At 45.1% G+C, this 13866-nt stretch overlaps 1 protein-coding gene across 2 annotated transcripts in view; it reads right to left on the bottom strand.

Moving 5' to 3' along the window:
* Positions 1-13866, bottom strand: part of LOC137146906 (uncharacterized) — a 71468-nt gene that overhangs the window by 27051 nt on the left and 30551 nt on the right. For both annotated transcript variants that reach the window (XM_067538556.1, XM_067538546.1), the window contains exons 4-7: positions 10267-10453; positions 7882-8036; positions 4639-4757; positions 527-646 (exon numbers count right to left, since the gene is read on the bottom strand). In XM_067538556.1, the coding sequence (XP_067394657.1) occupies positions 550-646; positions 4639-4757; positions 7882-8036; positions 10267-10453 (558 nt within the window). In that variant the 3' untranslated portion in view covers positions 527-549. The remainder of the gene's footprint in view (positions 1-526; positions 647-4638; positions 4758-7881; positions 8037-10266; positions 10454-13866) is intronic.

The raw sequence follows: 13866 nt of genomic DNA, 5'->3' as shown, positions 1-13866 counted from the left end.
CAAATGGCTGTAGAGTTGCGGCGGAGGGCATTGATTGAAAGTGCTTACTGCACTTATTTTCCGAGTAGTACTCTGGCCAGGTACAGTCAGGTGAAGTGGTACTTGACCTGACTCTACCTGACCGGAGTGGTACTCGGGGAAAAAAAGGTTGAGAACCGCTGCTCTAAAATATAAGCTCTAGTTCAACGGCATGTTAATAAGCTTAATGCAGGAATTGCTGGATGAAGATCTCAGCCCTGAGTTGTAGAGAAGGGCAGACAATATGATCAAAATGTTCCTTTCTGGCCTGAAAAATCTAGGTAGTTTTACCCCAAATTAGTCCTCATGTTAAAATAAATACACATGGGCCAGATCCTCAGCACTTGTAAATGACCGTAGCTGCCTGGGCTTAGTTACAGGGGCTATTTGCACCAATCAGACCCTACCCCAGACTTCGCCCATGGAAACAAATCTTGGTAACAGAGTGGGTTTGCGTCACTTCTCTGCTGGGGGAAGGAAAAAGCTTCCTCCCTGAAAACTCTTTTACCTTGGTCCATTGGATTCAGATGCTCAGAAAGGCCAGATGTTTTCATTCTTTTTGCTTTGCCCCAGAACAATCATGGAGTTCCTCTCTGTCTTCCTCTGATTTGAAGACATAAGATCTGGCCTAAACGAATGGGAAAATGCTATTAATGTTTATAGGACTCGGAACATGTGGTTGTGTTTTTGCACATTACACTGGACCTGTGTTCACACATCTGAATTTTACCCAGATCTGTTATTTCCTCCAGCCTAAATTTCCAGAACAGATGCTGTCAAAGTATTTGTGGTAGCGTCCAAAAAGGGAGGCTATAAAACATGTCACTTGGCCCTGAGTCCCAGCATTACAAACAAGCTGACACAAATACCATCTGCGGGAGAGAATACACAATATGTCTCCCACATGACTGATGGGGGTGGGGAGTGACAGACAGAAAATATTAAATCAACCCTATTACTGGGAGATTTCACCTTTAAAAATCAGTTCTTTTGCTGGGTAGGAAAGTGATGTTTGGAGGGGCGAGACAGTTGATGATTCGGATCAGTCTTGGCTTCAGTTGTTTTGATGTGTGTGTACAGCCTGACTGAAGAGGCCATTAAAGTCACCATGAAGATTCCCATGGATTTTGGTGGTCTTTGGCTCAGGCATGGGGGACGGAGGTGGGAGGGGCTAGTGAAAGATCGCAGCTGAGCCATTTTTTTAAAGCCTTTTCTGAAAAAGGAAAATTTTCCTATAACTTTTTTGACATAAATGTGACTTTTTAACTCAAAATTATTATCAAGGTGGTTATAGACCTTTTTTGTTACCCAAAGCCTCCATTTTGGTACAATTTTGTTTAAAATGTTGAATGTTGGTGTAAAATGAATCAGTTTCAAACTCTTCAAAATAAAAGCAATGGAATGTCTCCCCCATTTTGGGGTATTTTTAATGTTTTGACCAATTGCTGCTCTGGGGCATGTAGTGCTCTCAGGGTATGTCTGTTGTGCAGTCACGAGGTGTGAGCGCAGCTCGTGCAGACACACCTGAGCTACCTTTAATCCAGCTAGCTTGGGTCCTAGAGCAGAGAAGCTGCGGCAATGCATATGCCCACCCAGCATATATGCAGCAGCTGTATACGCCTATCCAGAGCCCTGGGTAATTACTCATTTGGCTAACCCAAACTGACATGCGTGCAGGCACGTCTTCACTGCTCCAGCACTAAATCTAGCTGGGGTGTGTCTGCCTGAGCTCCAGTTACACCCTGTGATGGCAGACAAGACATACCCGCCGAGAACAAGGACCATACGAGCAGCAGCATAGATCCTGCTCTGCAGGTGAAAGGTTTCTGGCTCCAGGGCCCTTTCTATCCTCAGGCTTTGTGTCAGCACAGGCCCCGCTTAGGAGGGTTGTTTTTGTGATGTGGTCACCTCACCCATTTATTAGGAACTGGACTGACTCCTGGCCCCCCCACACAGCCCACTGGCCACAAAACGGCTATCAAGTAGTAGCAATTTTCTACTGCTATCAACCTGCGCTGACATCCTGGCAATGAACGAGGACCTAACAAGCTCTCAAACAGCCTGCTCCTACCCAACTCCATGCTACCTCTCCATATAGACAGAAAAATCAGCTGTGAGTGGGTCCTACCACCCTGAACTTCACAGCTCAGATCTAGCTCTAGACAGGATTAGGGAGGTGTGCACCTCTAAAGGCTTGTGAGTTTGCGTCAGAAAAACTCGGCGGACCCTGAAAACAGGCTGGGGAGATTCCATTGCTTTTAATTTTCATGGCAGCCTTGAGAGAAGCTGCTCTTGCTGTACTGATAGCTCTCCCAGCAGCAGGAAGTACTGGTGATACTGTGTGAGCCTATTCTGCCACTGCTTATCCTCAGTGAGCCTCTACCTGCCCCTGGACTGGGGGAAAGAGGGAAATATTCAGATCAAATCACAGATTACTCTGAAGAGCTTTACGGTGCTGTGCGGTGCTCAGATACCGTGGTGATGGGGACAGTAAAAATACCAAGACAGATTTCCAGCCCAGCTTTCTTCACTTAAGCTTGGATGCTCCCCACAACGTTGGAAGAAGCACCAAAGTTTAGATGTTTGTCTGGAGCAAATATTTGACTCTCTGAAGTCCACAAGTTACTTTAGAGCATCTTAAATCCAACAAACCAGCCACAGAGAAATGGATTAGGAAGGATCTCTACCCTCAGGGGGCACCAGGGCTGGAATAAGTTGCTTTCTCTAAGTGGATGGACCACTAAGTTATGACTTCAAGGTGAAATTCACTCCTTTGCTGAGGACCAGATTCAGGTGTCTGTACCACCTGAGTTGCCTAGGGCCACAAGTGATGGCTAGACTATGTGCACAGGGCTGAATTTCACCCTATGAGTAAATAATCAGCATGAAAGCTCCTCATACAAAAATCAGCCTGTTTTGGACATTATGAGGCAAACCACCTTGCTTGTGACCATGGGTTTGCCTTGCCAGAAGCCCATCTCTTGTTGGGTGAAGCAATGGGTTCCTTTTCTAATAGAATAATTTTTCTGTGGATGTGAAAACACCCCAGACCAGATCATTCATCATAACCAGAGCGGCACCATGACAGAGGATTTACTTTCACCTAGATAGAAAAACAAACACAAAACAACTTTCCTTTCTTGCCTGAATTACTCAAGTGGGACTAAGTATAGTTCTTATTTGGGGAGCATTCTCAGCACTGCACAGGGCACAGCAAAGACTAGGTAGGATCTTACAGTCAGAAAGAGACAGACGTAACCAAAACTCTTTTGAACCCCAAATACAGGTTGGGTCCAATTCAAGTTTGGAACGAACGTTCGAGATGGTTTGTGTTTTCTCCCTGGCTGATTTGCCCATGCCACCTATTTTGGCTAAAGCTGTGTGATCTCTTTCTGCTTTGTATTTGTTTCAGTTTCCCAAACAATAGCAGGAAGCTTGACTGTTGTATGGATTTGGTCCCAGACCAAGTTTCTTCCAGCTGGGAAAGCCACTCTGTGAACCATTAGAGGTTTTTCCAGCTGTACCTACATGTATCCTAATTCAAATATGTCTTCATAATCTAGGTGCACCCTACCTAGGGGAACACTGCGACACTCCTGAGTTAAATAGCAGCTATCCCAGCTGAAAATTAAAAATAGCCTGCACTCATTGCAGCAATTGCTGTCAATACTACAGAGTCCCCAGCTGGAAAAACACGGGAGGGTTACACAGTGCCATGTAATCCTCCCACTCTGGTGAGTAAGATACTCAGGCTTTTCCTGTTACCCGATTATATACACAAAGCTATAGAGAGTCCTTGGGACAGATGAGAGAGTTGGAAAACTAAAAGAACATCTGAGCAGGAGATGACTGGCAGTGGTGTCATAGTCTTTGAATCACCCATACCCCCTAGTGATGTGTAGAGCCAGGCCATGCAATACCAAGTGAGATGTGTTAGTAGAGCCCATGCAAGGGACCAGCACAGGTAACCTAGCAGAGGTGAGATGCTCTGCTTTCTGCCCAATTACCCAGCCATAACAATGAATAGAAACTGTCCAAGCACACATGCAGTCAGCAAATGATTATCTGCTTCTCCACTGAATGGAAATCTTTATGCCAACTCTGATTTTTCCACCTTGAATTTCCAAATATGTTGGGTTCAACATGGGTTTATCATTCCTCTTGGAGGGAGGTGCCTGGGGGAACTGAGAACCACATAGAGCTCAAAAGGATTTGGAATAAAAATTGATATCTGGGCTGGATCTGAATTGGCCATGGCCCGTTCCGTGTTGAATGTTTCAGATGAACTGTCCAGGAGGTCTGAAGTTTCCTTTTCCCTGCGAGGGAGAAGGATCTTTTTTTACAGAACTTCAGTGTTATCCAATGGCATTTCCCCTGCTGGGCAGAAAGTCCTCACAGGCCAGCTGGAAACTTCAATCAGCTAGACAACGGAAGAAGCAAATAGCTTGTACCTGTGCCAGAACTAGCAGCAAACTACAATGGCTAGAGATGAGGAGTGGATTGTCTGGTTCAGAAAAGTACTCTCCTGCCACTAGCTATCATAAAGAAATCTTCATTAAGCCCCCTCAGCGCATCCTTTCAATTACAAATCAAAGACTCCCATTAACATCCCAGTGTTACCTGTACAGCTGGGGGCACGACCTCTTCAGAGCTGCTGATGACAGCCCCAACTTGCTCTGGTTCCTCAGCCTGGTCTTCTTCATGAGCTCCCTCATTTTGCCCCAAGCATCGCTTTCACCCTGGGCAGTGCAAACCAAACCACAATTTACATGGTAAGCAAATTCAGGATGAGACCTAGAGAAACAACCTCCTTACAGTGGGCAGTTCTAAAGGGTTCTTCCAGAATGACTGATTTAGAGGGGAGATTTTTGCTTAAAATACTAACTTAGCCAGAACATCAGAGTTCTCGTCCCTCCTGATGCTAATACAGGACTATTAATCTATAGTTCTTTTTTCAAAAAAATTAGTTCAGTCTAGTTTCAGGTCAAACAAAGAGATTTCTAATAGTCCTGGGGAGATTTTTCCACAGAGTTTATAGTTAGCAATTTCCCCCCTTGGGATTCATTCTGCAGTTATGACCATTATATAGTGTGGCTTGAACAAGACATGGAAAAATAGGTTTCAATAGCCTCCAATAAGCTTTTACTACTGCCTTTTCCCCCCAGTAACATTGCTGTCCCTATAAGAGATCTTTCCAAGTTAACGTTTTAGAGTGAAAGGTATTTGGTGGGTGGTGTGAGCAGCTGCCTAAAGGCACATTTCACCTCATTTTTTAAGTCTATGAAGGACAAAAATAGTAAGACTGATATGGTTCCTTACCCACTTGCATCTAGGGGGGTGTTACAAAAAATCATCCTAAAAATCACAGCCTGATTCCTGTCTCATTTACACTAGTTTTAGTTACACTGGTGTAACTAAACTGGTTTCAGTGGAACTGCTATTGGTTTATACTGATGTAAGTGAGATGAGAATCAGGCCTAGATTTGTTTCCTTTCATATCAGCAACCAACACCCATTCAAAACTTCATTTTTAAATACTAAATACTATCTGTTTTTATTTTTAACAAACCAAGGCATCTTGCTAGCAGTTTTCTAATGTTCCATCTGGGGCTGAACTCATCCTAAGTTCACTTGAGGTATGTTTGTTACTCCTGTTTCAAAAGCTTTGATGTCCAGCACCACTTGGTTCTAAAATTCCCAGAGCCATTGCTAGGAAACTTTGGAACAGAAGAAAAAATGTTTCCTAGTGGCATACTGTGGGTCTCTGGCGCCTGGGGGCCATACTTACATTGGCGCCCTACCCTCGTCGGCAGCGCCTTTTCTGGGGGAGGGGTCTGTGGGCCTGTGTCCCGCTCTCCCCCCGCTGTGGGGGCAGCAGGGCCTACCTGGCAGTGGCATGATGGGCTCAGTCCCCATGGCTCAGTCCCCACGGCTCCCTCCTTGCACCCAGTGCAGGGGCAGAGGGGCCAGGAGGACACCCTGGCTGCCTGCGACAGGCAGCAGCTCTTCCAAGGAGGGCCTGGCCAGCGACCCTCCCCAGGCCGGCACCCAGGGGCATGCCCCGCAACTCAGTACGCCATTGATGTTTCCTATGTAAATTGAAAGGCTCCTGAAGTGCTTTAATATTCTATGTAAGCAATCCCTCTACCCACCACTGGATTGCAGCCACCTCTGGAATGGAATCAGACAATTGTTCACCAACACACACCAGTGGTGCGCAACAAGTTTAGGATGGGAGAATTCATCGCTGTTAATCTTAGTCAGGGTCTACTAAGTTTCATATCAAACCCTGCGTCTATCATAGGCTCGGTTGATGACTGAAATATTAGTTTCATGATATCAAGTCACCTTTCCTTAAATGAGGTCAGCTAATAGTTACAGCAGCAAGTCACTGTATGTATTATTATTTATTTATATTGCAGTATGGCCTGAAGGCCTCAACCAGGTGGGGGCCCCATTGTGTCAGGCGCTGTACAAACATATAGCACAAGACAGCCTCTGCTCAGAAAAGATTACACTGTCTATATTAAGGAATGTCCCAATACAAATTGTTCAGTCTCTTTCCTTGTGAAGGATACCTTGGACAACGGTGTTATCTGTAGTGAAGATGGAGGACAGCTGAGCCAGCTCCAGTGAAGATCACTCAGAAGGGGTAAAAGTGACTAGATGGGAGTGTAGCACTATTGGTTCTGTTACTAGATTGTAAATTTTTGGGGACAAGGGCCATCCCTTTGTTCTGTGTGTGTGTACAGCACCTAGCACCATGGGGTCCTAGGCCATGACTGGGCTCCTGGGCAGTCTGATAATGCAAATAATAAATGCTAATATTGGAAATATTATGTGGAAGGGAAATGCATGTACCAATGTCAGTACTTACTGAGCTACTCTTACTGAGGTCAGCCCCCAGAAAACAAAGGCCAAGAAAAATCATAATTAGCAGGGGACAGAGCTGATCTTGTGGTCAGGACACTAGCCTGGGCTCAGTTCCCCAGCTCTGCCACACACTCTCTGCCATAGGTAGACACTCCATCTCTCCGTCCCCCATCAGTAAAGTGGCGATCATATCTCATCCTTGTTCCCACCCCTTTGCCTGTCTTGTCTCTTAGGACTATAAGATCAAGTGTATTGCGCCTAGCACGTCTTGGTTGGCTCCACCTGGCATAATGGCAATAACATAATTGTAGCCTAACTCTGATTTTTCTCTTTACTTTCACTTAGATTGAGGATGAAGTACTTTTGTGTGATTGACGAAGATCAGCATTTACCACCTGCAGTTACAGTTAATGCTGCATTTCCCATTTCCTGTTCTGATTGCTGGGTATCCCTGGGAAAGGTGAAATGTGGAGGTGATTTATTTTAATGGCGTCCACGTGTCAATGATAGTAGGGGCTTCAAAAGGTTCTATTTCAGTAGGCACCTAAATTGTGAGAGCTCAATCCTGCAACCCACTGAAATCACAAGAGTTTCTCAGGTGCTTAAAGCTAAGCATGTGCTTAAATGCTCTGCTGGATCAGGGCCAGAGCACTCATCACCTTGCAGGATCAAGCCTCTGAGGTTTATGCAAATAATCTGAACCACTTAGGTTTGCAACACTGAGCTGGAAACTTCCCGCAGGCAGACTTTCCTGTGAGCTTCCCACCGCTTCCTCTCTCTTGTGAAGCTGTAATATTGCGATTACAGCCTCTTGCCCAGCATCCCAGCACTTCTGATCCCTGTCAGAGATTTTTCTCAGTCCCTAATTTTGTACAGTCTCTGAACCTCCATGTTGATCCCTTAGCATTTGGTTGATGGCTGCTCCCCTTGCTGTCTCAGCTCTGTCATCATAGCCTTGTCAGTCTCTCTGAGTGCTACCATCTCAGTCACCTTTTTCATCAGTGGGTCCTTTAGCAGGAAAGCTCGGCCATCGGTCAGATTATAGGCATCTCTGAGGTCATTCTCCCCACTGCTCCTTTTACTCCACGTCTTCCTGAGCCCCAACACCAGCTGGCTGTCTCCTGATTCCAGGTGTGTGTCACTTCCTGCAATTCAGAGCTCACATTTATTCACACAAATGGCCTGGTGGGATCCTTATGGGCCGTGCTGTCAGCAGGCTGGGAACTGCTAATTTTGGAGACATTCTTTCCCATTTTAAGTACTTGAGTTCCTTGGCCTAGCTTTGCTGCTGCAACCCCCTATGTAAAGAGGCAGGGTAGATCTGGATAGCTCTTCTCCACCCTCAGAGGGGTTTGCAAGTCACTTGGATATAAGCTGTGAAATCCTGCCCATTTTTCCCTCTGACAGGGACATGTACAAAGCAGGGGCATGGGCCCCCCAATCACCAGGGGCACAGAACATCTCCAGGGCCGTGGGGGGAGAGCCAGCTCCTCTGGCTGCTGGAGGGGTGGGGGGCATAAAGTGCAAGCTCCACTGGCCCTGTGGTGAGTGCCAGCTCCACCAGCCACAGGGGGAGAGCCAACTCCTACAGCCATGGGGGAACAGAACATGCCCCTCCAAAAGCAGCCAAATTTTTATTCCTGTGCACGCTCCTGGTCAATGACCAAGTTCTCATTGATTTTAGTGGACAGAAATCACAAATGTGTGGGGAGAGGAGGTGGGTGATACTGGAGCATTTCAGAACCTTAAAACTGGAGATGGGCCTGGACCAAAACCCCAGACACAAACAACCCCTGGGTCCATATGTTGTGTCTTGGGCCCATCCCTGCTTGCAGAATGTTTGGTTCAAGTTTAGTTCTTGAGATGGGTGAAGATGTGGGAGATTTCTCAGTTGTTTCCAAACTGATTCATCCTCCTGTGGTGTTAATCTAGACTAGCATCCTTCCAAATCAGGGGAGAAGAGCAGAGCTTGCTAAAAGGGCTGTTCTCCCTGAACTTCATCTGAGAAGGCTCATGTCTGTTGTGTATGAGAGACAGGCCTGAGCCCAAACCTCACAATGAAACCAAAGAGCCTCAGAATTTCGGTTAGTTCAGATCCTCCTATAGATCCAAACTTCCCAGCTGGCTGTGTTCTTTGTAACAGGCTGACCAGTCCCACCAAACCTTTGGGAAACTTTGGATTGGAATCCAAACTGCCCAGTGAGGGCTTATCTCTGCCTCATCTGTAGCCTGACTCACCCTAGAGATGTGTTCTGTGCCGGCTTGCGATGATAGCATGCTCATAACTGGGACATGGGGCTAAGACTCCCACATTCGGTCAAGTCACATCTTGTTTTGGGTAGCTTAAGGCCCCTGTGAGGAACTATCCTAACACATGGGCTAAGGGATGCCAGGTTGCTTGAAAAGACACTTTAGTGAGCACACTTCCTTTAGCCCCTCTCATCATGTCTACACTAGGAAAAAAGTGTGTTTCAATACCTTAGTTAACCCATATTAAAACTCTAGTGTAGACACGGCAGTTGTAGTTTTAAAACATGCTAACTGGTCAGGGTAACACCTAGCTTTCCCCATAGAATTTACCCCAAGCAGCTAACGTGTTAAAACTACCCCTGACCTTGTGTGCACTAGGTTTCCCAAGAGGGGTCCCTGGAACTCTGGGTATCTGCTGTGGGTTATGTGGAGGTCCATTCAGGGCCGGAACACATCAGAACAATGTTCCGGTACTTCTGTTCTCAAAATGGTGTCCTCCGGGCAGTGTGTCCTCGCATGTACTGGGTGTGAGAGGTCAAGCTGGACAAGGGCCATTTGGATGGTACCAGAACTTGCCCATTCAAGACTACACCCTCTGGGAGGTTTAGAAGTAATTTTTCTGCCACTGGTGTTAAGACTCGTAACCCTTCTACAAGACAGGAAAGTAATACCCCATTCAGGGGAAACAGAAATACAGATAAAGTGACAAGTAGAATAATAATAACATGGAACGTATTTATAACAAATGAAAGGGTCTAGGACAATAAATTAGATGCCAAAGGGGTCCTTGGCAGTAAAAAGCTTGGGAAGCTCTGCACTCGGATTTTAACACCATTTTTCCTAGTGAAAATAAAGCCACTGGATTCAGGGATCTCCAACATCCATAAAATTCAGATTCTCCCACTTGTGGGTAATGAGCATGAAGGCAGGTGAGAGCGCTTTGGGCTTCATTCTCCAATGTCTTGTGCAGTCATTTACATCTGTGCAAAAGCAGTGCCAAGTGGGAGTGAAACCCTACCCATCTGATTTAGTAGCATTTTACCCTCCTTTGGCACAGGGGTAGCTGACAACACAAGCTGCAGTAAACCAGGGCCATGAGACATCAACACCAGTACTGAAACCCACCTCTGTAGTTGCTCAGCTTTTCACTGTTCCCCCCTATTTCCGGGATGATCGAGAGGTCGGACTGGTTTCCACTCTGAACCAAGAGACTGTGCGGTCTGCTCCTCCCAGTAAAACATTTCTTTGCCTTCTGGTATGAGTTGAGCAAGATGCTGGCAGCTCCACAGGAACAGTGCTGCAGAAAATACTCCTACACCAGACAAGGAGAAGGTATGCAGCCTGTTACATTGCAATGGTCTAAGGTAACTGGGGCAGGGAGATATTGCGGACAAACTGTAAACATTCCAAATCAGAGATGTCCAGTCTTATTCCAAGACCTGTCAGGGTCCAGATAAATGTATCGACCTCTTTCTAAATGGCCCAGCAGCAGGGAGGCTGGAGCAAAGTTTCCTCATAGCATGGAGTTTCATACTTTAATGATTTTGAATCATTTCAAATATCAGCCTCTTGTTAATATGCTCCCTGGGCCTCCAGCAGAGAAATAAGCTTTCACTAGCCTTCTTCAAAATTATTTTAAGCCTCTGTGAAATCTTGGCTGCTCCTGGTTCTGTAGTAACAACATGGAAACACAGAGACCAGAAGAATCAGCAGTTGGGGCCAGGAGTTCTGGTGAAATATACCAGTGGTGGATCTGTCCCTAGACATCCCAAAATGATGCATTTTGATTAAAGATGGATCAGAACCAAACCTGCAGATCCAAACAGCCCTAAACTTTAGAGAGTTTTGAATCCAAATCTGGATCCATATCTCAATTTTGCAAATGAGCACAATCTTTATAATGGGTCAAATCAAATACAAACAATCCAGTATTTTGGATCCAAGTTTTGTGGATTGATCCAATCTGTAGTTGCAGACCCTGTTTAGTAACCCAAAAAATCCACAGAGAACTCCGATTTTGTGAAGGCTAAAATTAATTTTAAAAGAGCTTAGGCAAAAGTTACTTAAACTGTCTCCCAGGATTTCAGTACATTCCTAGCTTGGTTTTGTAGTTCACTTTTAAATTGGATGACTACTTTTGACTTGTGATAAATTCTGAAGTGTTTTTAGAATGTAAAGCTGTCATTTTCTAAAGTATCTTTTGTTTATGGTGGTTCAATTTTTAGATGCCCAAATGGAGGCATTTAAATTCATTAGGCCATATCTTCAGTTGGTGTATATGAGTGTAGTTCCATTGACTTCAGTGGGGATATGCCAATTTACCTCAGCTGAGCTTCTGGTCCATTATATCTTATGATTTCACCTATTTTGACTCACACTTCAAAAGTGGCTTTGTTCTGAAACATATTTTCCCTTGCAGCTGATCCATAAAGTTGAGAGAGCACCTAGAGTGCTTTGAAAATAATGGTTTGTACTAAAGGCTGGAAGGTGTAAGCGTACCTATCAGTGATTAATATTTTGATCCATGCATCAGCACTCTATTGAAAACTTATAGACGTTCACTTATAGTCAACGTATTTTAGGATCTCTTCCAAAAGGGAATTGAATTCATGTTTCCAAATTCACAGCTGCTCAGCCAAGACATTTTGTGTATAAATAAACATTCCCCACTATAAAAGTGACTCACAATTTAAGATAATATTATTTCTGTAAGGAACATGCACAAACAATAGTATCTTGTTTTTATTGACGGGATGCCACAGTCAAGATTAAATGTTGCTAAACAAATAAGTTGTATGTGGCATTCAGTTTCTTGCCAAAGCAATGACATCTTGATTGCTTGTGACTGACTCTATGAGGAAGTTTCATGTATCAGTGTAAGGTCATTTTGCACCTAAGTGAACTGTGATTTTAAATTCAATACAGTTTTCTCCATACTTTATTGCTTAATCTTGTTCCGTGTGTGCATTAATCTTATCACATGTGTGGAATGCGGTGATTGTTTAACAATGTGCAGGAATGCTGCACAAGAGTTTAGGACAGGAAGTGAAGAGTACTTTATCCATTTGAAACTGCAGGAGGAATATAACTCAGTAGATCCTTATTGGTGTTGGAATTTGACCAGGACACCATGGTATGCTCCTTTTAAGAACCACAAGCAGTCAAGGCCCTAAATTAATCATCTTGTCTGAAAGCTGTTTCCCCAGAAGCATAGTGCTCTATAATGCCTCCATGCTGGGATGTTGCTTTGCAAAGCAGAGGGGAGTACTGCCTTCTTAGACTGGGATTTTCTACTGGGGCTTAAGGGCATCCCTTGCGCGTCAGTGGGAGTTGGGTGCCTAATTTCCTTAGCCCTCTTTGGAAATCCCAGCTCAAACACCACCCCTTGCAGTACATGCTATGGCTAGCCCTTGGACACAGCTCCCACAAGCACTGTTTGTAGCTGCTCAACTGGTGAGAGCTGCTAGGGTCATAGAAGTAGGTGGTGCAGATAGCATTCTGCCTGCCCTTTGATACTGCGCTGGGAGATACAGCTCTCTTTCTCCAGGAGTCCATGTTTCCTCTAACTGATGTGTTTCTTTTGAACCTCTCGGTCCTTAATTCCAAAAGATTAAAAGACTCTCAGGGGAAGAAGATGTTAATAGCTTTATGCTAAAAAGGGGGCTTTCCTGTCAGATCTCTTGTGCATTTAGGACCCAATCCTGTGAATTACTGAGCACCCTCAACTCCCAGCAGAACCTCAACTGGAATAAATCAGCAGAGGTCTGTCAATAGGATGTGGATCCCTACGTCACTTGGGTGCTTTTGAAAATGTGACCCTTAGTCTCTCTGGCCCAGATCCTCAAAGGGTTTGGGAGTTGGGTGTCTAAATACCGTTGAGGATCTGGCCCTCTGGGCCTTTTTCAGTTGGGGATACTTGTATTTCCTAGCTCACAACAGGATTGTGAGGATTAACACATTGAGGATGGTGTTGGGGGGTCACTTAAATACCAAGGGCAGGTCATTAGTTAATGTTTGTAAAGTGCTTTGAAAATGCTCCACATTCTTACTGTGACCTAGATACCCTAGTGACAGGTGCATTACATTTGCAGACAGGGAGATTCTGCCAAGGGATCTTTGAAAATACAAAATGCATCCAGGTTAAAACTTAGGGCCAGATCCTCAACTAGTAGAAATCAGGTAGCTCCTTTGTTGTCGAAAGAGAGGTTACGCTGATTTATGCCAGCTGATGATTTTGCCCTGGTCATGCAGAAGGTAAGGCTGTTGCAAACAAAACTCACAATGTTAAAGCTTTCGGGAAATGTGCTAACAATTCCCAGGCCCTGTGTAGGAGGCAGCGTTGCTCTGAGGGTGAGAGATGGGCACATGGAGATTACTGGATCTGCCATTTGCGGCCTGACTCACAATTCCGCCGTGGCTTTGTTTCTGAAAGGGGGTGAGTCAGCTATTCCAGATGCAGTCCAAGCAGGTGGGGAGGAGCACATGAGGGGGAGAAAGAATGTTGTCAAAAGAACAAAGGAATCACCCTCCTACCGAGGAAAACAAATTTCTGAGCGCTGAGTCTGACAAACCACTTCTATTGAATTGCTGATGAGAAGTTTAAAAAAAAGGTGGAAGGATGATTGTATGGCTAAAGCATGGTACTGGAAGTCAGAAGATCTGGGGTCTGTTCCCCTGACACCGCTTTCCTGTGAGACCCTGGATAGGTCATGTCAGCTTCCTGCC

The sequence above is a fragment of the Emydura macquarii genome, unplaced genomic scaffold, assembly GCF_026122565.2.
Source record: "Emydura macquarii macquarii isolate MOO-44397 ecotype Brisbane River unplaced genomic scaffold, CSIRO-AGI_Emac_v2 contig_67, whole genome shotgun sequence".
NCBI classification, from domain to species: domain Eukaryota; kingdom Metazoa; phylum Chordata; order Testudines; family Chelidae; genus Emydura; species Emydura macquarii.
This window is presented reverse-complemented; position numbering and strand designations above follow the sequence as displayed.